This window comes from Vitis vinifera, chromosome 15 (genome assembly GCF_030704535.1).
Source record: "Vitis vinifera cultivar Pinot Noir 40024 chromosome 15, ASM3070453v1".
Taxonomy (NCBI): domain Eukaryota; kingdom Viridiplantae; phylum Streptophyta; class Magnoliopsida; order Vitales; family Vitaceae; genus Vitis; species Vitis vinifera.
The window spans coordinates 20,595,193-20,617,204 of NC_081819.1; the positions used below are offsets into that span (position 1 = coordinate 20,595,193).

The window sequence follows — 22,012 nt, forward strand, 5'->3', positions numbered from 1 at the left end:
AAGTAGTTTTTTTAATTTTTTTAAAATAAAAAAATATTTTTAAAATCACACGGTCATAATATTTTATTTTTATTTTTTTATAATGTAATGGTATGGTATGGTATTAATATCTTAGAATTGAAGCATGGTGTGTACACAATGTTTAATAAAGAAGATAAATTTTGAAAATTCACCAATGGTCTATTGATGGTCTACTGTGGCCTCCTTTAGAGGGTTGCTCAAATGTAACATCACCATAAGAAAAATATGAATTGGGTGTCCTTAATTGAACTAGCAATGTGAAAACGTCCTATAAAAAATCAAAAATGTCATAGACACAAAGGGCAAAACGGTGGACCCATATTTGTACCCTAAAGAAGAATGATTTTTTATAAATATTTAATAAAAAAGCTAGTAAAATGAAATGAGCCCACTTACCTTGGTACGCATCATTTTCAACTTTTTTTTGCCTTAGATTCTACTCAATTAAGGGCCATGGCATTTGATTATTGTTTTAAGTTTCGATTAAATTACTTTACTTGATACCTCAAACTCCACAAACGTTTCGCTTTTCTAGAGGTTCTCTTTTCTTTTTCTTTTTTTCTTTTTATTTATTTTTTATTTTTTTTATTCTTGATAAACTTTATAACTTGTTGATGTTCAATAAAAATTGTTTGCTCGTGTTACTTTTTTTGTTATTGTCGAATGTTTGTGCTTTTCAATCAAATCTTTAGTTACTTTATAAATGTGCAAAATAACATTAATAAAAAAATATTATTGGATACGAAAATTTTAAAATATCAATAGGTAACACTAATATGATTACACGTTTGAATGTGGAATTGGTTTAACTTTAGTGATTTTGATTGGACTCGTAACGTCCATACCATTAATCGATTTGTATGAATTATTCGAATATATTTTTTTTTAAATTATGATACTTTCGATAAAACAAATTTAATAATATACCATAAAATATAACACAACTTAGTACTGCAACATCATGAATTAATCATACATAATAAATTAGTAAAAGACAAATTTTAAAATAAATTTTACTCGAAATTCAATTTCTATCCATTTAAATCTCGAGATCCAAAACCCTAAAAAATAGATTTGAAAAAACAAAAGGGTTTGAGTTGAAGCATGTTACAATTGGATGCCTTTGAAATGAAATTCACACATTTTTCATATGAAAAACATAAAAATTAAAATTTATTATTTTAATTAAATTAAAATAATTTAAAATAAAATCATATTAATATTTTCAAACTTATTTTAAAATTTTATTATATAACGAAGTACACAAAATCCTTGCCGACTACTTCTCAACTCCCAACCATAGGACTTTTAACCATGGTTACTTTTAAACCCTAATTTACTAACCATGGTTCCCAATTGCAGTTAGGATTTAGAGCGCAGAAACAAACCTCCCCATCTCTCTTCTCTTCTGTACTTTCTTACTTTGCTAGAAAGAGAGAAGGGTGCTTGTGTTTGTTTTCCGGGAAAATTTCCTAAAGTAAGGCGTCACTTTCCCGGAAAATTTACAGTACGTGAGGATTGTTATTTAGGTGGCTGCCAGTCCGGACCAGTGTGGTACCATGCTTCCGTCAGAACTGGTCTGTATATTATTTCAATTCTGCTGTTTTTTGGATTGATTTTGCTCTGTTGTGTGCTACTGATAACGTAGGTTTGTTGTTTGGGAGATCTGAAAGTTTGGGTATGACGTGGGTTTGAGAACTGTGTTCTTTTGTTCTTTGGTTGAATGCGTTGGATTTGAAATTACAGAGAAGGGGCAGGGGTTTTCTTGATTTAAGCGGTTTTTAGGGTGGGGATTTGACCTGGGTCTGGAGATTCGAGGCATTTTCTTTTTGTGGGTATTGTTGTTTTTGGGGGTTGGAACTGAAAACTGAGTTGGGGTTTGGGAACTAGGTTCATTTCGGTGTTTGGCTGAGTGGTTTTCTGGGGCGTTTTTATTGAGATTTCAACTGGGTGTCTGAAGCTGTAAACTATTTTTCTTCTGGTTAATCTGATTTTGGGGTTGAGAGATGAAAACTGAAATGGGTATGGGAGGAGGGGCTTGGACGGAGGAGGATAAAGCGATGGTGGCGGCTGTTTTGGGCACTCGAGCATTTGATTACTTGATGACCAGCTCCGTTGTGAGTGAGAATCTGTTAATGGCAGTGGGGAGTGATGAAAATTTGCAGACAAAGCTTTCGGATCTCGTAGACCGACCAAATGCATCCAATTTCAGTTGGAATTATGCAATTTTCTGGCAAATTTCACAGTCCAAGTCTGGGGATTGGGTGCTTGGATGGGGAGATGGGTCTTGTAGGGAGCCCAGGGAAGGGGAGGAATCCGAAGTGACCCGAATTTTAAATATTCGGCTCGAGGATGAAACCCAGCAGAGGATGAGGAAAAGGGTGCTTCAGAAGCTGCATACATTGTTTGGAGGCTCGGATGAGGACAGTTATGCTTTTGGATTGGACCGAGTCACTGATACTGAAATGTTTTTTCTCGCTTCCATGTACTTCTCATTTACCAGAGGAGAAGGTGGCCCAGGGAAATCTTTTGGATCTGGGAAGCATTTGTGGCTGTCTGATGCATTGAAATCTCCATCAGATTATTGTGTTCGATCATTCCTTGCCAAATCTGCTGGAATTCAGACCATTGTGTTAATCCCAACTGATGTTGGGGTTGTAGAGCTGGGTTCTGTGAGGTCATTACCTGAAAGCTTAGAGATGTTGCAGACTATAAGATCATCATTCTCGATGTATTTGCCATTCATCAGGGGCAAGCCAGCCTTACCAGTGTTGAACGAGAAGAAAAATGAAAGTGCCCCTTTTTCCAATCTGGGGACTGGGGAGCGAGTAGAGGGAATTCCAAAGATTTTTGGGCAGGATTTGAACTCAGGTCATTCCCATTTTAGGGAGAAACTTGCTGTTCGAAAGGCAGAAGAGAGGCCATGGGACAGCTACCAAAACGGGAACAGGCTTCCTTTTACGAACACTAGAAATGGTTTTCATGGTTCGGGCTGGCCACACATGCAGGGTGTGAAACCAGCAAGTACGGCAGAAATGTACAGTCCTCAGGTCCCAATCAATAATCTACATGAGATGGTTAATGGGGTTAGAGAGGAGTTTCGGCTTAGCCAGTTCCAGCCTCCCAAGCAGGTGCAGATGCAAATTGATTTTGCAGGGGCTGCTTCAAGGTCTACCTTGTTGGCTCGGCCAATTAGTGTGGAGTCTGAGCATTCAGATGTCGAGGCTTCATGCAAGGATGAGCGGCCAGGCCCAGCTGATGAAAGGAGGCCCCGGAAAAGGGGCAGAAAGCCTGCAAATGGAAGAGAAGAACCCCTCAATCATGTGGAAGCAGAGAGGCAGAGGCGTGAGAAACTGAACCAGCGGTTTTATGCATTGCGAGCTGTTGTGCCCAACATCTCCAAGATGGACAAAGCCTCCTTGCTGGGAGATGCAATTACTTACATCACCGAGCTCCAGAAGAAACTCAAGGACATGGAATCAGAGCGGGAGAAATTTGGGAGCACTTCAAGAGATGCATTATCTTTGGAAACTAACACCGAGGCAGAAACTCATATACAGGCGTCTGATGTCGATATCCAAGCAGCCAATGATGAAGTTATTGTGAGAGTAAGCTGCCCACTGGATACCCACCCTGTATCAAGAGTCATCCAAACATTCAAGGAGGCACAGATCACAGTGATCGAGTCGAAACTTGCTGCAGCCAATGATACTGTGTTCCATACTTTTGTAATCAAGTCCCAGGGATCCGAGCAGCTGATGAAGGAAAAGCTCACAGCTGCATTTTCGCGCGAATCCAATTCTTTACAGCCCTTGTCATCATCAGTTGGGTAACACTGGGAACCCTAGTTAACTTAGTCTCTAGATGTATTATGTAGTCAAGAAAAACCTAAGAACCTATTTGAAAGCTTCTGCCAAGGTTTTGATATACAGCAGGGGATGATAAAAAGGAACGGCCGCACCAGCTAGAACTTAGAAAATAACTAGCTATTAACCAAGTAGGGCAGCAAATTTTCTTATGTTTGTTTATAGTATACATATTCTGTCATAAGGAAGTATTCATCTTGCAATGTCTTTTAAATTTGTAAGCTTAACTCTCAAATTGTTGTTTATTAAGATGCCTGAAAAATTTGTTTTGTTTTTTTAAACGGATGCATTCTTGATGATTCTTGTCTCCCTTTTGCCATTCCCACACCACCCTTCTGGGATTTCATGCTGAATGTACTATACAATCACAACTTTCTTCACAAAGCATGATGCTGATTTTCTGATTCTTGTTTCCCACTTCTGGGTTTTAATCTTCATCCTCCTAGCTTTGAATGTCCTGTACACACTATGATAAATTTTCAGGTTGTCCTGTCCTGCACTATCTTCAGGATGCTCATTTCCGCGTTTTCTTACTGTTAAACGTGTTAAACCTGATTCTCACTTATCTTCTTGTGTCCCACACTCCTGTCGCTTTCTAGTGATTATCATTTGGTCTCGCAACAACCAGCATGCTTTTGAGGTGGGCGAAGAAATGGGTCTCCATCCTTGACCCAAACACAGCCAGCTTCCCGGAAACCGCATCAGCTTGAGGTAAGCCTCTTCGTGTGCCTGTTCCTCCCTCCCTGAAAAATCTTGTTGATTAACGCGGCTTTGAATCTGATTTTCTTATATTTGGACTAGTATGTCTGTGAGCCAGCAAGGAATGTGACTTTACAATCTGAATCCAACATGGTATAAGCCCCCAGAGTTGAAAAACTTTTTTGTGTTGTTTTTCACCTTTTCCTCTTTAGTTTTCTTGAGAAACAAACAAGTAGGACTTGTTCTGATGGAGGTGAAGAACTGGGAGAGAATATATGCTGTTGTGAAATTCTAGGCCATCCTTTTAATGTCCCCTTTTCTACTATTACAAGGTATTGAGGTATCTCTTGGGGGGAAAAAGGACAAAGGAAAAAGGAAAAATGAAGAGACTGTTACAAGTATAATGACCATTGATGTTTGAAATAGAATAAAGTTATTTGTAGCTTTATACCAGGAATATTGAAGATACACATGGTTGTTGTACCATGTTTATTTATTGATCTTCCTTGAATGTTCCTTGTGGGGCTAATTAGGGATTTTCAATCATCATTCCTTTTTAGTAAGATTTTGATTTCAAGGTTGTTAGTTGAGTTGAGGTGGAAGATGGACGATGGAAGATTTACTGGTCATAAATGTTCCCCGTGGAAGAGAATGTTGAAAAAGTAATTTGCCAAAATCCATTTATCTTTCTTTTTCTTTTGTGAGTAGTTTGTGGGAGAATGTTTGGGAAGGGAGAAAGTAGTTTTCCTCCAAGAAAAATCAGTCCAGATATTTATTTCCAATTCAAACAAATCCATTAAAAATGGAAACCAAGTAAACCTTTAAATGATGGAGAAAAATTTATTGTTATTTTTATTTTAAATGAGTAGATTTTTATTTAATTAATTTTATAAAAGTATTATATTATAATAATTTTAATTTAAAAAAATTTGAAAATTTTAACTTCGTACTGACGTTACATTCAATATTGAGATTTTATTCTTGGTTAAAAAGGGGGTGGAGAGGACCACAAGCTTTTTCTTTTGGCCCACATTTCATTTTTCCTCCACACCCTTTTCATTACTCATTCCCGTTTGCTCACCTTTCTTTAAATACACTTGTTCCCATGTGTCCTTCTTTTCCGTTTAAAAGCACACCACACACTTCCAAATGGCTAATGGCTAATGTCGTTGATATTACGTGGCCTGGTCAAAGCCATACTCCATTCCATATCTATAAACCCTATTCGTTTCCGTGATTGGTGGCCCCCACTGAACTGTTTTGCGTCTACTTTACCGGATTAGAAATTTGGGAAAGCAGAAAAAAAACAAAATTATGCAGTACACGTGGCATTGGGTTATTGGTGAATTCTTGGGTAGTAGAGTCCAAACACCAAAATTAGGAACAGACCCACAATGGGTGGTGTTTGGTAAGCACGTTTCTTAGGCTCCAAATGGACTAAAGGCTTGGAGGTGGACTTCAATTTCTTTTACTTGAAAATCTAGTCAAAGGTGAGAATCTTGAACACTAATAATAATTATTAAGCCTAATTATAAAATAAATAAATATAATAATAATAATAAAATAACCATTTTTGGAATTTAAAGCAATTTATGAGTGATTTAAAGTAACCATTTTATTAAAAAGTAATTTAATAAAATGCTTAAATTCTTTCACAAAAGTATTTAATATTTCAATTTTTTTTTTAAATTGCCTTTTTCTCTTTTTCATCAATGACTGAATGATTCAAAGTTAATAACTTTGACTGAATATTTTGAATAATCTTCACTAAACTTTGATCACCTTTTTTCAAATAAGTGTTTTGAAAAAACATTGTAAGAAAGTATGTGGTCATGCACCCATTACTCTTCCTCTACCATGAATTCTCTTGTTAGGAAACACACTCATGCCGTTTCTTTGAAGTAGGAGAACATCATTCATCGCGTCCCCCACCAACCATGCTACCTACCAATGAAGACTTGACTTCAAGCCACATGGATGCGAACCCACCAATCTATGTTTGACATGTCAACCCGGTAACAAATCCATGCCAAGATCATGATGACCGATAAACCATTTTTAAATTCGACAATTTAGAGGGTTAAACAACCATAAATTGTTGTCCTAAGCTCCCATCTTCTCCAATATGGAATATAGGAATCTTGGGCTTAATTTTCTCTTGTGGGCTTCTCATGGTCATCATGGACCTTTCCACCTTTGTTTCAACTCTCTTCTCTTTAGCCCTAGTGGCCTTGATCATACGCCAATGGCTCATCGGAGTTTCAATGAGGAGGAGTAGAATCCTTCCACCAGGCCCACCAAGGTGGCCCATAGTTGGAAACCTCTTCCAATTGGGCCAACTCCCCCACAGGGACCTAGCCTCCTTTTGCAACAAATATGGCCCATTAGTCTACCTTCGCCTTGGTACCGTCGATGCCATCACCACCAACGACCCGGACATCATCCGTGAAATTCTTGTCCGAAAAGATGACATCTTTGCCTCTCGACCACGGACCCTTGCCGCCATCCATTTGGCATATGGGTGCGGCGATGTTGCCTTGGCTCCATTGGGCCCACATTGGAAAAGAATGAGAAGGATCTGCATGGAACACCTACTAACAACAAAGCGGCTTGAGTCGTTTGTGAATCATCGGGCCCATGAGGCACAATACCTAGTCCAAGATGTATGGACCCGAGCCCGAACCCGAAATCCCATTAACTTGAGGGAGGTTTTGGGGGCATTTTCAATGAATAATGTGACTAGGATGTTGCTTGGGAAGCAATACTTTGGGGTGGAGTCAGCAGGCCCACAAGAGGCCCATGAGTTCATGCACATAACCCATGAGCTATTTTGGCTATTGGGCTTTATATATTTGGGTGATTATCTTCCAATATGGAGGTGGGTGGACTTGTTTTATGGATGTGAGAAGAAGATGAGAGAAGTGGAGAAGAGGGTCGATGAGTTTCACATGAAGATCATTGAAGAACATAGAAGAATGAGAGAGGAGAAGAAGAAAAATGGGGTTGGAGGAAATGAAGATGGTGGAGAGATGGATTTTGTGGATGTTTTGTTGTCTTTGCCTGGTGAAAATGGAAAACGCCACATGGATGATGTGGAGATCAAGGCTCTAATGCAGGTGAAACCCTCTCTTCACATTTGAATATACAATACATTAATTAATTAATTTTTATTTTCAAAATACGGAAAATGTAAACATTTTTTAAGGAGTAATTGAAGATTTTGGATTATTTCTAATTTTGCAACATTATTAAAAAAATAAAATTAAAAATCTCTACAAAGTTATTTCTTTTTATCATTTTTTTTTGTCAAAAAATTATTTATTTAATAAAAATAGATAGAATTAAATAAAAAAAATATTAAATTGCTAATGTTAAAAATAAAATATTAAACAATTTTTATTTTTATTTTTAAGTGACTGCCATTTTCAATCTCGAGTATGTTCTTTCATTTCGCTTTAGGACATGATAGCTGCGGCAACAGATACATCCGCTGTGACCAACGAATGGGCGATGGCGGAAGTGATCAAGCATCCGCGTGTCCTCCGCAAGATCCAAGATGAGCTCGATTCGGTTGTGGGCCCGCACCGAATGGTCTCTGAATCAGACCTTCCCCACCTTAACTATCTGCGCTGCGTCGTACGCGAGACCTTCCGCATGCATCCTGCTGGACCGTTCCTCATCCCACACGAGTCCACACGCGCCACCACCATCAACGGCTACTACATTCCCGCGAAGACACGTGTCTTCATCAACACTCATGGGCTGGGCCGAAACACTTCGCTATGGCCCGATGTCGAGGAGTTTCGGCCAGAGAGGCACTGGCCCGCTGACGGGAGCCGAGTCGAGATAAGCCACGGAGCCGATTTCAAGATTCTGCCTTTCAGTGCCGGGAAGAGAAAGTGTCCCGGCGCGCCGCTCGGTGTGACGCTGGTTTTGATGGCATTGGCTAGGCTCTTGCACTGTTTTGATTGGGCCCCGCCTGATGGGCTTCGGCCCGAAGATATTGATACTAGAGAAGTTTATGGAATGACAATGCCCAAGGCCCAGCCCTTGATGGCCATAGCAAGCCCTCGACTGGCGGCCCATATGTACAAATGATTATATGCCTTTCATATTTTTTGTATTTTGAACTTATCATCGAAAAATGGCTATCTTTTTTATTTTAATTGTGATTATAATTTTAGAATTAAATGCTTGAGCTGAGTAATGTTTGATTTTACCAAACTAATATGAATAAAAAGTATTAAGTAAAAGTACTCAAAGCCCCTTATCAAAAGATCTAATGTGATTGATGAGGTATTTAAAAAAAAAAAAAGATATTTAAGACTTTAATTTGAGATTTTTTTTTTGTTTTTAAATTTATTTAAAAATTAAAATGAAAGCTAAAACTATAATTTTGAAGGTGTCTCAATTATTTTAAGAAATAAAATTGTTTAGAAATTCTAATATAAAAAATAATATTTTGATTTATTGAGAGAAAAGTTTATAAAATATTCTTCATATTTTCAATTAATTTTTAAAAATGTTCTACCAAAATACTTTCAAATATCTCGAATTTATTCTAAAAAATAATTTGTTTAGGAAATAAAATTTTAAAATACTATTTTTAGTTATGAGTATTTTAACTTAGAAAAATGTTTTTTGTTCTAAATAAGATCAAATTATTTTCAAGAACAATTTGTAAACATACGTTAAATTTTCTTGCTATTACACTCATAAAGAACTTAAGTTGATGATGAATTTTGGAGCAAATTCTTCAATAAAATATAATTAATTTTTATGTCGATTAACTAATGGGTATGGGACTTGGGCTAAGGGTGTTAGTTTTGGGTGGGTTCTTTTTCTTGTGGGCTTTCATTTGGGTTAGATATGCTATCTTAATAATGAGTTCGATCCCACCTTTTAGGCCTTTTTTTAATAGAGCCAAGTTTTAAATTTAAGTTTAAAACTATAAACTTAAATTCAAAACCTTCTTGTTTTGGATCTGGTTTTGTTTATTACAACCTTAAAGAGTGTCCTATAATTGGAAAAGAAAGTTGGAAATAAGATTATGAACTGAAATGATGTAGATGGTGGAAATGACAAGTCTGCGAGAGGAATTATTTTGGAAGGGAATAAGAACCATGGATTAAAGTCCTACCAAAGTGGAGAACTAAAGCTAAGGAAAGAACCAAAAACTTAAGAGAATAAGAAAAAGGAAAAAGTGGACAAGAAGTCCTTGAATAGTTTGTTCTCACCTTGTGACATAGGTTGCTTTGGATGTTAGAGGGCTTGGTCACCCTGATTTCGTGTCCCTAAGTTTGAAAGTTATAAAAAGGTCATGCTCTTTTGATATTTTGTTCTTATTGAAAACAAAAATTAAGACTCATCAAATCATTTAGTTTACTTTATACTCAATTTAGAGTCTGTTTGATACTGATTTTAGGAAACGTTTATAATATTTTTAACACTTTAAAAATTTTATCATTTAAGTATTAGAAAGATTGGAAATGTTTTATAGAATCATTACTAAACATATTTTTAGAGTGCGTTTGATAGTAATTTTAGGAAATGTTTTTAGTTTTTTTTTATGCTTGAAAAATAATTTTTTTTAAGTGTTAAGAAGATTATAAACACTTTTTAAAATCACAACCAAACACATTCTTAATAATAAACATAACTCTTTGTTAATTTTTGAAAAGTTCGATAAAGTTCTTGTAAATAATTAATAGTGTTCTTCTTTTAGGATGCTAAAGTTAAAAATTTACTCATAATGGGAGTTTGATTATGGACCTATGATCTTGCACTTAGACAAAATTAATATAAAGATAAAAACCAAACCCTTTAAATGTGAGAAATTTTGGTTACAAATTCACGAGGCCTAGATTTTTAGGCTCTAATGTTTTCTAACTGATAAAAAAACTTTAGCATATAGGAAAAAAGTAAAAATTTATAGTAAACTTGATGTCGAAAATCTAGCGGATAATATAAAACAAAATGAAAAAGGAGCATTGAAAAGATTTGAAAAAATTATTGATACGATCTTATGTCAATTAATATGTTACTTTTAGTTTTTCATTCTGTCAAAAAATAAATACTAACTTAATTTAAAATTTTTCTAATAGAATTTGTAAATATTTTATCTCTTCCTAAACAAAAAAAAATAATTCTAGAAATTCTAAAAATTTGAAACAAAATCTACATCAATTTTATTTTTTAGAAAAAAAGTTCGGAAAAAAAAAAACTCTTATATACTCATGTTGAATCTTGGGTTGTCGTCCTCACAAGTAGTGACGTGGCCACAGGGTGGTGCCCAAAAGTACATGCATTGATGATGCATGTTCAGCTTACTGCCACGTAGGCAAATCGAGTTGCCTCGTATAAGCGTACATGACACATCATCAGTATGTCTTTAGTAGTTGACTTGTAGAAAAACCGCAAACTTAATTCAATAAATTTATACTAATATTTTATAAATCTAATATTAAATAATATATTTAAGATTAAATAATTTATTCATTTAAAAACTTTATCAATTACATGATGAAATAAAAATAAAAATGATTGAAAAAATTTTAATGTAAAAACTTATCATATAGATTTGTAAAATAAAAATATTTAATATTAAAAGAAAATTTTAAAAAATTAATATTAAGAAAGTTATGTTTAAAAATAAATACTAAAAAAATATATTAAGTCTTAAAAATGATTAAGATAATGAATTCATAAAAAGTAAAAAAAAAATATTTTCATATTATTCTATTTTTATTTTTATTTTTTTTCAGTTAATAATAAAAATTAATGTTTCATTTTCACGTCTATTTTATTTCAGTTTTCATTATTATTATTTTTTAATTTCAGTTAATAATAGAATTAATATTTCAATTAAACGCGTCCATTTTAAGCAGCGAGTGCATGGTTTTTTTTACTCGCGAAAATACAGTTTCTACACCACCTGTTCTTCTAGATTCAGCAGTTGTTCAAACTTCGTATGTTTTTTGGTTATTTATTATTATTATTATTAGTTTTTTTTCAGGTGGTTTCATCCTTTGATCTCAGTATCAAATGAGAATGAATTGAAATTCACAATTGTTTGTGCGCTAATATTGATGACCTTTTTTCGAATGATGTCAGACTTCGACCTCTGATTTCTCTCCGGCGAACTTGATGACTCTTGGTCCGATCACCGGGTCCCATTGTGCGGCCGCTGTTCTCTGATAGCCTCCGGAGAAAGATATCAGCTGTTAATTCTGATCGGATGGAAGCCTCCGTCGATTTCCGGTGCAAAAAATCTGCCGGGAAATGGCGGTGCAGCGAGACGGCGTCGAAGGGGAAATCGTACTGTGAGAAGCACTGTTTGCAGATAAAGAATCAAAGCGAGAGGAAAAAGAGGGAGAGAGAAGAAGGAAAGATAAGCGGTTCTGGAGAATTCGCCGGTGGCGGTGGTGGAGAGAGGACCGGTGAGAAGAGGAGGAGGAGGAAAGAGTCCGACAGCGATGGATCAGATGACAATTCGACTCTGGTGAAAGACCTGCGCAAACGACACCCTATCACTAAAAAGGATAGAGTGAACCGGATTGTGGATATTAATTCAGATAAAATTGAGTCTAACTGCGGTAATGGAAAAGCGGAATCCGGCGGAGGACAGAGGAGTTCAACTGAAGACCAGAGCAAATCCGGTTCTAGAATATCTGTGAGTTGTTTTTTTTATTCTTTTTGTCAGAAAATTCATTTAGGGTTTTACTGTAGAAGTCTTTTCACATTCATATTTTCCTTTTGAAAAAGGAAAATTAAAATTGAACTGTTTGAATTTGCATCTGATTGTGAAAATTTGGTGCTTCTATAGTATACTTTCAATTGGCTTTGCATTGTTGCAATTGAGTACATTAAAATTTAGATGATCATGAGTAAGTGATTGAGGTTGCAGAGGCATTTGCTTGATGAAGCAGGAATTAGAGGGTTAGGAGACAGTGGCTTGAAGATTTGAGGGTGATAATATGAAATATGAATATGGTTTTGAGATTATTTGATTGATGCCACATTGGCTAACTTGAGGAAATAATGAGATGAATATAAGAAAGTAGCGACTTTTGGTAACATAAAAGAAATTTTTACAGGAAAATGGGGTTCTTGGTGATAATAAGAAGAATAGTGGCAGTAATTGTAAGGGTGTAAGGAATTCTGGTCAGGTAAGGAGGAGCTAAACTTTGACCCTTGTTCTTTCCCAGAAGTTAAATTAGATAGCATCTTTTATTTGAGTCATTCTGTAGTTCTATCTTTTTGTTGACAGTTTCATCTAATGTTCAATAATGAATCTCGGACTTTGTTCTAATAAGCTTTGCTTTTCAGGACAAACTCAATAAGAACAAAGAGCATGGTAGCTTAATGTGTCATCAATGTCAGCGAAATGATAAGAGTGGTGTTGTTCACTGTTCCAGCTGTACAAGGAAACGCTACTGCTTTGAGTGCATTGCAAAATGGTAACCATTTCCATCAGGAATATGCTTAAAATCACATGAACAGTCATAATTGGCCATTCTGGTTACCAACTTATGAACTGGATTCTCTTGATGTGATAATTAGGATGTCCATATTCCTGTTTATTAGGCTTGAAAAAGTTTGATAATAGACTTATGCTGCTTGGCTTATTTGATGTATTTTGTACTAACAACACTACATTGCTTGAAACAAATGAAACAGGTACCCTGAAAAAACAAGAGATGAAATTGAGAGTGCATGCCCATTTTGTTGTGGCAATTGTAATTGCAAGGCTTGCCTGCGGGAGGTTTTGTTTGTGAAGGTAAATGCCTGCTCCTCCTCCTCCTTTCTCTCCCTCTCTCTCTCTCTTCTAGTTTCTTGTTATATTTACCGTAATTTCTGGAAAAATTCTTGTACCACATTTCATTTGTTTGTTTGCTGCTCTTTCATAATATATATATATATATATTCTTTTGGCAGGCTAATCATAAGGAATTAGATGACAGTGTCAAATTGCAGCGACTGCAGTACTTACTATTCAAAGCTCTGCCTGTTCTCAGGCATGTTCACCAGGAGCAGAAATCTGAAGTAGAGATAGAAGCCAAGATACGAGGTAACATAATTTGATATATGATTTAATGAATGTGTCACTTTCATAGGGGGTTCTTGTAGTTTTATATCATTTCTTCTTTTCTGTTTAGGTGTTCAATTGATGGAGAGTGATATAACAAGGTCTAAACTTGAGAAAAATGAACGATTATACTGGTATGCTTGCATTTGTGATTGTAACTCCCAGTTTTATTTATTTGATTTTTGTTTATGTGTTTACTGGTATGCTTGCAGTTGTAATTTTAACTTCCAGTTTTATTTGTTTATTGGCTTTATTTTTGTAGTATTCTAATTATCAAAATGTTGAAGTATATAGGTAGTTCATGCGAGTAACCATTGGCTTTCTGGTATTTGATCCTAGTGACCTAGTCCTCCTCTCAGTAAGCGTGTCCATGCTTCTCTAGGCATGAAAGGATGGTGTTTGGAGTGGACATGTAAATGTGATTTTGAGATGTGATTTTGTTTTTTTTAGCAACTGTTTGTTTCTGTATTTTATGTTGGATATGACTGTGTCATGCATTAATTTCCTCAGTGGGGATTCTGTGCTTGTTCTGAGTTTGATCAGAGCCAGCAGCATGAATAAGTCTTGATACGGTTGTCATATTCGTTTTTTTTTCTTTGGCTTTCACTATTCCTGAATTCTGCATGATATCCTGAAATAAGAATTATTACATTGTCTTTTATTAACTGAGTTCGCCTCCCTATTTGACAGTGATAATTGCAATACATCCATTGTTGATTTTCATAGAAGCTGCCCCAACCCTGATTGCTCTTATGATCTCTGTCTCATATGTTGTCGTGAGCTACGAGAAGGTCGTCAGCCTGGAGGAAGTGAAGCAGAAACATCCCACCAGCAGTTTGTAGAAAGAGCTCATGGGCAAGTCGCAGATGGGAAGAGCAAGGCTACAACTAAAAGAAAACGAAATGGTAGAGTGAGTGAAGTGGAGCTTGCTGCTGATGATTCTAAAGCTGATGTCTCCAATCAGTTTCCTGATTGGAGAGCAACTGGTGATGGTAGCATTCCATGCCCTCCAAAAGAGCGTGGAGGTTGTGGTACTGCAATACTGGAGTTGAGACGCAATTTCAAAGCTAATTGGGTAATGAAGTTGATTCAGAGTTCAGAGGATCTTATTTGCCATTATCAGTTACCAGATCATAATTTTTCTCAAGGTTGTTCTTTATGCTGGCCAAATGTTACTGGAAGGAACAGTGAACAAAATTCTGAAATGAGGAAGGCTGCTTTCAGGAAGCATGGTCATGACAACTTCTTGTTCTGCCCAAATGCTGTCAACATTACTGATGATGAAATTGAGCATTTCCAAAGGCATTGGATGAGAGGGGAACCTGTGATTGTCAGAAATGTTCTTGACAAGACATCTGGCCTTAGTTGGGAACCGATGGTAATGTGGAGGGCTTTTAGAGAAACAGGTGCAAAAACAAAGTTCAAAGAGGAGACACGGACTGTGAAGGCCATAGATTGCCTGGATTGGTGTGAGGTTAGCTATGCTTCCTGACTTTTCCCTAGTCATTCTACCTTTTTTTGTCATGTAACCGGAGTAGTATAATTCGCTGAATGTATTGGCACATAGACACATAGAAATGGTGCATTAAGAGGACACCATAATAGATAGTTTAAGAAATTATTCTATTAAATAGTCATGTCTTGATAATTAGGAGTCTTTTATTTATTTGGAGTGGCTCTGTTGAACACTTGTAAAACTATGTCCTGACTTGAAAATTTGGGATCTTCAGGTAATAACTATGAACTCTGGAATCAATTTTTCAGTTTCACTGTGGGTTAGAGTCGATCAGTAGGCTCTTCTTGGGAGTTTTGTCATATCTGCAGCTACTAAAACCTAAACTAAGGTTTTGATTTTTATTGTCCTATAGGTTGAGATTAATATTCATCAATTTTTTGCGGGCTACTTAGAGGGTCGTATGCATAAGGGTGGTTGGCCAGAGATGTTGAAGCTGAAAGATTGGCCCTCATCAACTCTATTCGAAGAGCGTTTGCCCAGGCATGGTGCTGAATTTATTGCAGCACTCCCATATTGTGACTATACTGATCCAAAATCAGGTTTTTTGAACATTGCTACAAAACTTCCTACTGAGTCCCTGAAACCCGATTTAGGACCCAAAACATATATTGCATATGGATTTCCTTTGGAGCTCGGTAGAGGAGATTCAGTGACAAAGCTGCATTGTGACATGTCTGATGCGGTATGTTTTCATAATGACTTCTGAAAGATTTCCTACTGATTTGTTGCAAACTTGCTTGTTAAGTCAGATGTTTGCCTTGCCCATAAGAGCTGTGATCTACCTGGGAAGGAGTGATGGGCTCTATTATCTGCAGCAGAGGCCCGCCTGGCCTACAGATCCCTTTTGATGGCCTGTAGGCCCTTCAGGGGCTGGACTCTGAACTTGCAACTAGAGGTTTTCTGTTGGCTCCAGGCACGTCCAATTGTGCTGGGACCTTTATTGAGGCTCATCCACAAGGGACTCTGGAGCTTCTTACTTGTGCCCCCATCATACTGCATTTCCTCCCTCAAGTTTGGGTGTGCTTCCTACTCTCCATCTTATAGGGCAACTGTTATGCCCAAGAATCCACCATTTCCAATAAATATACTGAATGTTGAATTTTTTATTAATCTTCAGCCAGTCTTCTGTGAAATTATTTTGTGTAGAGTATTCAAGCCACAACTTTGACTTTGAACTTTATTTGGTATATTCTTATCTGACAATTACAGTAACCTGATGCTTTCTTTCTCATATAACTAGGTCCATTGTATTTAATAGGGCATTATTCTTTTTAAAATGTCTTACTTGGTGTTTTGAGCCATGATGCCTAATTGTCATTTACTTTGGTTGTAGGTTAATGTACTGACACATACTGCGAAGGTGAAGGTTGCCCCATGGCAGCATAAAAGAATAAAAACAATGCAGAAGAAACATGCTATTGGAGATTTGCATGAACTCTATGGTGGAATAAGTGAAGCTGTGGATGAAAGTGAGAACATAGTTGAGAAGGACCATTTGTTACCAGAACAGAAAAAGTCAAAGGTGAAGCCGTGTGATATAGCAAATCTTGTTACTGAGAATGGAGTTCAACATCACCCTACAAAGGATCAACTGGATGAAGATGTTAACAATGCAGACTCCAAGTCAAATGCAACTGGCAACATGAATGAGAAGCTAAAAGCAAAGGTAACAGCGCGATCTGAAAAGAGAGGATACCAGCCTTCGAATTGCAGGGATGATGCTGAGAGGGATTCCTCCTCAGGAAATGAGGTAGGTACAAGCTCCACTTGTCCTGCCACTGAAAATTTATATCATGCCAATGGACTTGAAGTTGAGAATGAAACTATGGCTGAAGAAGATGCATCCAATCAAGATGGCCTGAACTCTTCTAGTGACACAACTACAAACGATTCTCTTCAGAATATAGATGATTCAACTGTGGTCCATGGTGGTGCTGTTTGGGACATCTTTCGCAGGCAGGATGTTCCTAAGTTGATTGAGTACTTGCAAAAGCACCAAAAGGAATTTCACCACATAAATAATCTTCCTATAAAGTCTGTAAGTATCATTACTTGTTTCTATACACCATATTCATATTTGAGAGAGATGTGAATCACTTATATATTTCTTTCAGGTCATCCATCCTATTCATGATCAGACCCTTTTCTTGAATGAAAGGCATAAAAAACAACTGAAGGAAGAGTACAGTAAGAAACTCCCCTGTACTTGTGTGGCCAAGTCTTGCAATATGAAATACACTGCTGTAGTTCTAATTACTTCTTTGGTTTTCTTTGCAGATGTTGAGCCCTGGACATTTGAGCAAAACCTTGGTGAGGCTGTTTTCATTCCAGCAGGGTGTCCTCATCAAGTGAGAAATAGACAAGTAATTCACTGGCTAAGTACAAGCTTCTTTTGTGTAGCAAGTTAGGCATGAGGATGAACTTTTCATATCAAGATATATGTGGATTCTGTATGGACTGGTGTCATGTAGGTCATGCTGAATCACAGGAAAGACAAGCAAACAATGAAAAATATATAGGAACTGCCTTGGGCCATATTGTATTGTTGCCCATGGCAACTTCCTATATTTCAAATTCCTTACCCACTTTTTGCTACTAAGATTTTTATTTTTATTTCCCTTGATAAAGTGTGTTATCTAGTTGTTGATTCAATGCTGTTTTAAATTTCTAGTCATGCATCAAGGTGGCCCTTGACTTTGTATCCCCCGAGAATGTTCAAGAATGTATTCGGCTAACTGATGAGTTTCGTCTACTCCCAAAAAACCATAGAGCCAAGGAAGATAAATTGGAGGTACCTCTCTTTTTATTCAAAAGTCTTTCATTACATCATCTCCATTATTTTCTGTTTATTTGGGCTACATCAAGCTTCAAACTATTTAGGATGTTATGATGCTTTCTGATTTTATAATTTCTGAGGATATCTATGGGAATATTGACTTTTTTTTTTTTTCTGCAATAATTCTTGGCCTATCATCATAATCTAGTCATTTAACAAAAGTTTATTTTGATATATGCTATGTTCTAGATACTTTCTTCCATCATTCTGTTTTCTGCATTTGGTTAACCCCAATCGTCTTAATCTGAATCTAATGATGTGCACTAGTCAGTTCAAACTTCATAGATTTGATTTAAGGAGATCCAAATTTAGTTATCATTTATGTGCTTGAAAGTCTTGTCCTTAAATGAAGGCTCTAGTGGTCTCTAGTTCCAGATTGTTTTCGGCTTTTTGAAGCCTTTTTCGCTCCATGCTATGTGCCTTGCAAATCACATAATCAAGAATTCCATAAAAGCATTTCTATATGCCTCTCAGAAGTCATCCAAAACTCACATAACCGACTTGACCATGTTTCATGTCTTCTACCGATCACCCTTCATGCATTCTTCTGAATGTCGGAATCAAGCTTTACCAGTTTCTCTTCTCTTTGCAGGTTAAAAAAATGACCCTTTATGCTGTAAGTTCAGCTGTAAGAGAAGCTAAGAAAATCATCTCAAATCTCAAGTAAGGTTTTCTTGTGCTCAATGTGTATCATATATAGTAACTGACCTCCCGGCAAGTTCTTCAAATAAAAGTTTTCCTGAGCTAGCTCCCTTTAGTACAACCAGACTTTAATCTGTTTGCCGAATGATGTTACAACACCATTTGTTCATAACTGCATACAGCCTTAGTAAAATTTGTAAAAATAAAACCCCCTTATCACGCCTTTTAGAATAAAATTTATTAAAAAAAAAAAAAATTGTCTGCAGAAGCATTGATTAGAAAAATCAGATTATGTACATTATCCAACTTTCACCTACCAAAAATATATTTTCCTAGTGGATTAATAGAACTACAAGAGTGAAATCCAACGTGAAATTTTATTTGAATTATGAAATATTTTGAATTATGACGTTTCCTACTGTGACTTTTTTTTTTTGAAGTTTTTTATTTAAATTACATGAGATGATTTTTATTTAATTATTTTTTAAAATATTAAAATTATTCTTTTTTTTTAATAAGAGTTAAAATTTTTCTTATTATTAATTAATTTTTTATTTTTTATTAAAATATTTTTTCCTGGTAATTTCTCTGATTTTTCTCCTAAATCTTCTAGAATCGAAAGATGTGTGGTGGAAAGGCTGGAAAGCACCGGAAAGAACTTCCCATTACGCTTTCTACGGGAATATGCTTTTGATTTTACTTTGTGGGTAATTATCATCACTTTCTTGAACCGTCCATAAAGCAGGTGGAATCATTCGTGACAGTTAAAAAATAGAAAAGCAAAAACCCATTATTGATGGACTTCCAAACATATAACGTATTTGTCACTTTCTCGGAAAAATCCACTCACGATCCCGAAGTTTCCTCTTGAAATGGGCACAAGCCAGTTTAAAGAAGAAAGAAAATTCCTTGGAAATTGGACTACTTTAAAAGCTGACTACATTCTCATACCAGTGGGGTTACGAACCAAATTTTGGCATACAAGCGGAAAGGACCTAAGAATTTTCATGCCAATTTGGAATTTTTGGTCCTAAAAACCTAACATATGGAGAATTTTGGTCTTCATCTTTTCATAAATTTTACAAAATCAAACGTCTTAAAAATTAAAAATGGTAAAAGAAAATTGCAATTTATTATATATTTATTTTTAAAAATCAAAACAAATTTTTAGATTTTTATTTTTCCAAAATATTGTGTCAACCGGTACTCCCAAACTACTCGATTCATCCAAACGACGACGTTTTGAGGCCTTCGAATTCGCGCTAGAATTTAAGACGCCAGGGCAAAGTACAAAAACAACCCGGAAAGTTTCTCGACTTCAAAAAATTACGGGGAAGTCCCAATTTTCAACTTTCTTTCACGCGATCGGTTTCTTCGCAAATCGAAAGTACAAATTTCCAGTAAATTCATTATCTGAATGCTCTCTGTAATCAATTATTCTATAAAAACACAGCACCATGATTTACTTTTGAGAATCTCACAGTCATATGGTGCATGCCCTCTACATGTTTGTAGAAATGCCTCAGTCTTTATTGCCTTTCTCATGATTAACTTGATGTACTTTCTCTTCCTTGCTCATTTGAATTTATGGGGTTCTCTATAGGCCTAAAGGGTTTTGCAAATCGCACGCCTCATGTTGCTTCGGGCGTTGAATCTCTCGAGGAGGTGCTTTTGCAGTCATGGTGGCCATGATATTGCCAGCGCCATTGCTGAGCTCAATAAGGTAATGTGCTCCCCTTTTTATTTATTTATTTTTATGGTGGTGTACTGAGCTAGAACAGTGCGATAGTGGGTGGTTCCTTTTTTTGTGAGAAAGTGGACGGTAGCGTGATGGAATAATGAGATAGTGGCATGAGTTCATGTGAAAAGACGGAAATGGAATTGATTTGATGATATTGAAGAAAGGGAAAATATGTTCCATCATATGTTCCTTTAGTGGAAGCTTGGTTGTCTGAAATTTCACCCATATGAAATCAATGGTTTTTGTAGAAATTTCAATTAGAACCTGAATGGAGACAAAGCAGATAGAGGTTTGAATCCAAAACCACCATTATGCTGTGTTGCTCCTGGCAAAGTTTGGTCCTAAGATGGGTGAACCCCTGCATTTGTGCTTGCTTGAAAGTTTATCATTGAACTAGACGATTGCAGCTTAAATTGAATGTAGTCATATCTAAGAGAATTTTACTTAATTAATCATTCCGCAAATCAATATTCAATATGGGGTTTTCTCTCTGAGTGAAGCAATACATGGCTGAGGTGGGACATTGTCCCATCTTCTCCTTCTTATGTGATGATCCCTGTATCAGGAAATGGAGTCGGTCTTTGGGGAACCATCCTCAACTAGTCATTCCAGTTCTATTAGCAAAGATTTTATGGCTCAAGAACATCAGTTTGTGTCTCCAAAAATGGGCGGGAGTGGACTTGGCCTGACCCATGTTGGCAGCAAAGGGGAAGCTCAAATGGTGGATGTCACACCTAAAGAAAGTACTAAGAGAGCTGCCACCGCTAGTTGCAAAGTAATTCTGGGCAAGAAGGTGTTCGATTTGGTTTCAGCTAACCAAATGGCCAAGGGAGATGTTCTTAGTGTGGCAAAAATTGCTGGAATAAATGGAGCAAAGCAGACTAGCAGCCTGATCCCATTATGCCACAACATTATCCTGACTCATGTCTGCGTTGATCTGACATTGAACCCAAATGACTTTAGTGTTGACATAGTAGGGGAAGCAGCTTCCACTGGGAAAACCGGGGTTGAGATGGAGGCACTAACAGCTGTGTCCATTGCTGGTTTAACAGTATACGATATGTGCAAGGCTGCTTCGAAGGATATTCAGATCACAGGCATACAACTTGAGCATAAAACTGGTGGCAAGAGTGGGGACTGGACTAGAAAGGAGTGATGGACCTCTAACACACTGTTAGGTACAAGTTCATATTCAATTTAATGTTTGCCAATGATCATCGGTCTTTGATTGTTCTCTTGACATTAGTGAAAACACAATCATCAAGGTCAATCACCAACATAGAATTGTTACTCTTGAAAATTTCACCCTTCAAATATAGAATGGTCTTGATTTCGTTTCCTCTTGGGGAAAAAAACTTTACTTTGGTGTGGTCCAAAGGTTTAATCTTCTGGTTATTACTTCCATATCCTTCTTTCCCCTGATGTGATGTCCTACATTCTATCTTTCTTTTCCAACTAGAGTCCTCTTTTTCTTCCCTTTTGCTTTTAAGAAATGCTCACCCTCAACTGTTTAAGAAACAGGCTGCTTTCAACTATAAGTTGGTGGTGATTGTGCCAAGACACCTTACAAAGATACCATTTTTCTATGAATTAGATGGCATCC

The 22,012-nt window shown here is 36.5% G+C and overlaps 4 protein-coding genes across 13 annotated transcripts; all 4 read left to right on the forward strand.

The window, feature by feature from the left end:
• The first annotated feature begins 1,488 nt into the window (after window positions 1–1,488).
• On the forward strand, window positions 1,489–4,288 carry MYC2 (Myc2 bHLH protein). The gene has a single exon (NM_001281045.2). It carries the CDS (start codon window positions 2,028–2,030, stop codon window positions 3,852–3,854), a length of 1,827 nt encoding a protein of 608 aa, NP_001267974.2. The 5' UTR covers window positions 1,489–2,027; the 3' UTR covers window positions 3,855–4,288.
• Window positions 4,289–6,698: 2,410 nt separating this feature from the next.
• On the forward strand, window positions 6,699–8,752 carry LOC100253484 (cytochrome P450 703A2). Its single transcript, XM_002263929.4, has 2 exons — window positions 6,699–7,702; window positions 8,046–8,752. The coding sequence occupies exons 1-2, from the start codon at window positions 6,758–6,760 to the stop codon at window positions 8,682–8,684; spliced, it is 1,584 nt and encodes a 527-aa protein (XP_002263965.2). The 5' UTR covers window positions 6,699–6,757; the 3' UTR covers window positions 8,685–8,752.
• A 2,704-nt stretch (window positions 8,753–11,456) lies between these two features.
• LOC100258626 (lysine-specific demethylase JMJ27) lies at window positions 11,457–21,089 on the forward strand. 10 transcript variants are annotated; one of them, XM_019225712.2, is made up of 15 exons: window positions 11,457–11,554; window positions 11,700–12,258; window positions 12,683–12,754; window positions 12,915–13,045; window positions 13,266–13,365; window positions 13,524–13,656; window positions 13,745–13,808; window positions 14,365–15,148; window positions 15,543–15,872; window positions 16,524–17,228; window positions 17,305–17,377; window positions 17,468–17,553; window positions 17,862–17,981; window positions 18,619–18,689; window positions 19,282–20,068. In XM_019225712.2, exons 2-15 carry the CDS (start codon window positions 11,824–11,826, stop codon window positions 19,406–19,408), a joined length of 3,231 nt encoding a protein of 1,076 aa, XP_019081257.1. In that variant the 5' UTR covers window positions 11,457–11,554; window positions 11,700–11,823; the 3' UTR covers window positions 19,409–20,068. The 10 variants fall into 10 exon arrangements, 9 of the variants coding, with proteins under 9 accessions (XP_019081257.1, XP_059598985.1, XP_059598987.1 ...); XR_002031997.2 differs by lacking the exons at window positions 11,457–11,554; window positions 19,282–20,068 and adding exons at window positions 20,272–20,391; window positions 20,975–21,089 and having other exon boundaries at window positions 11,583–12,258; XM_019225713.1 differs by lacking the exon at window positions 11,457–11,554 and adding an exon at window positions 20,272–20,908 and having other exon boundaries at window positions 11,583–12,258; window positions 19,282–19,375.
• LOC100853557 (cyclic pyranopterin monophosphate synthase, mitochondrial) lies at window positions 20,978–21,565 on the forward strand. Its single transcript, XM_019225563.1, has one exon. It carries the CDS (start codon window positions 20,978–20,980, stop codon window positions 21,563–21,565), a length of 588 nt encoding a protein of 195 aa, XP_019081108.1.
• The last annotated feature ends 447 nt before the right edge of the window (window positions 21,566–22,012 follow it).

Excerpts from the sequence above, each read along its gene's own strand:
- MYC2 (NM_001281045.2), top strand. The coding sequence starts at position 2,028 with ATGAAAACTGAAATGGGTATGGGAGGAGGGGCTTGGACGGAGGAGGAT.
- LOC100253484 (XM_002263929.4), top strand. The coding sequence starts at position 6,758 with ATGGTCATCATGGACCTTTCCACCTTTGTTTCAACTCTCTTCTCTTTA. Across the intron at positions 7,703-8,045 it reads AGATCAAGGCTCTAATGCAG|GACATGATAGCTGCGGCAAC; the intron begins GTGAAACCCTCT and ends ATTTCGCTTTAG.
- LOC100258626 (XM_019225712.2), top strand. The coding sequence starts at position 11,824 with ATGGAAGCCTCCGTCGATTTCCGGTGCAAAAAATCTGCCGGGAAATGG. Across the intron at positions 13,809-14,364 it reads AAAAATGAACGATTATACTG|TGATAATTGCAATACATCCA; the intron begins GTATGCTTGCAT and ends CCTATTTGACAG. Across the intron at positions 17,982-18,618 it reads CCAAGGAAGATAAATTGGAG|GTTAAAAAAATGACCCTTTA; the intron begins GTACCTCTCTTT and ends TTCTCTTTGCAG.
- LOC100853557 (XM_019225563.1), top strand. The coding sequence starts at position 20,978 with ATGGAGTCGGTCTTTGGGGAACCATCCTCAACTAGTCATTCCAGTTCT.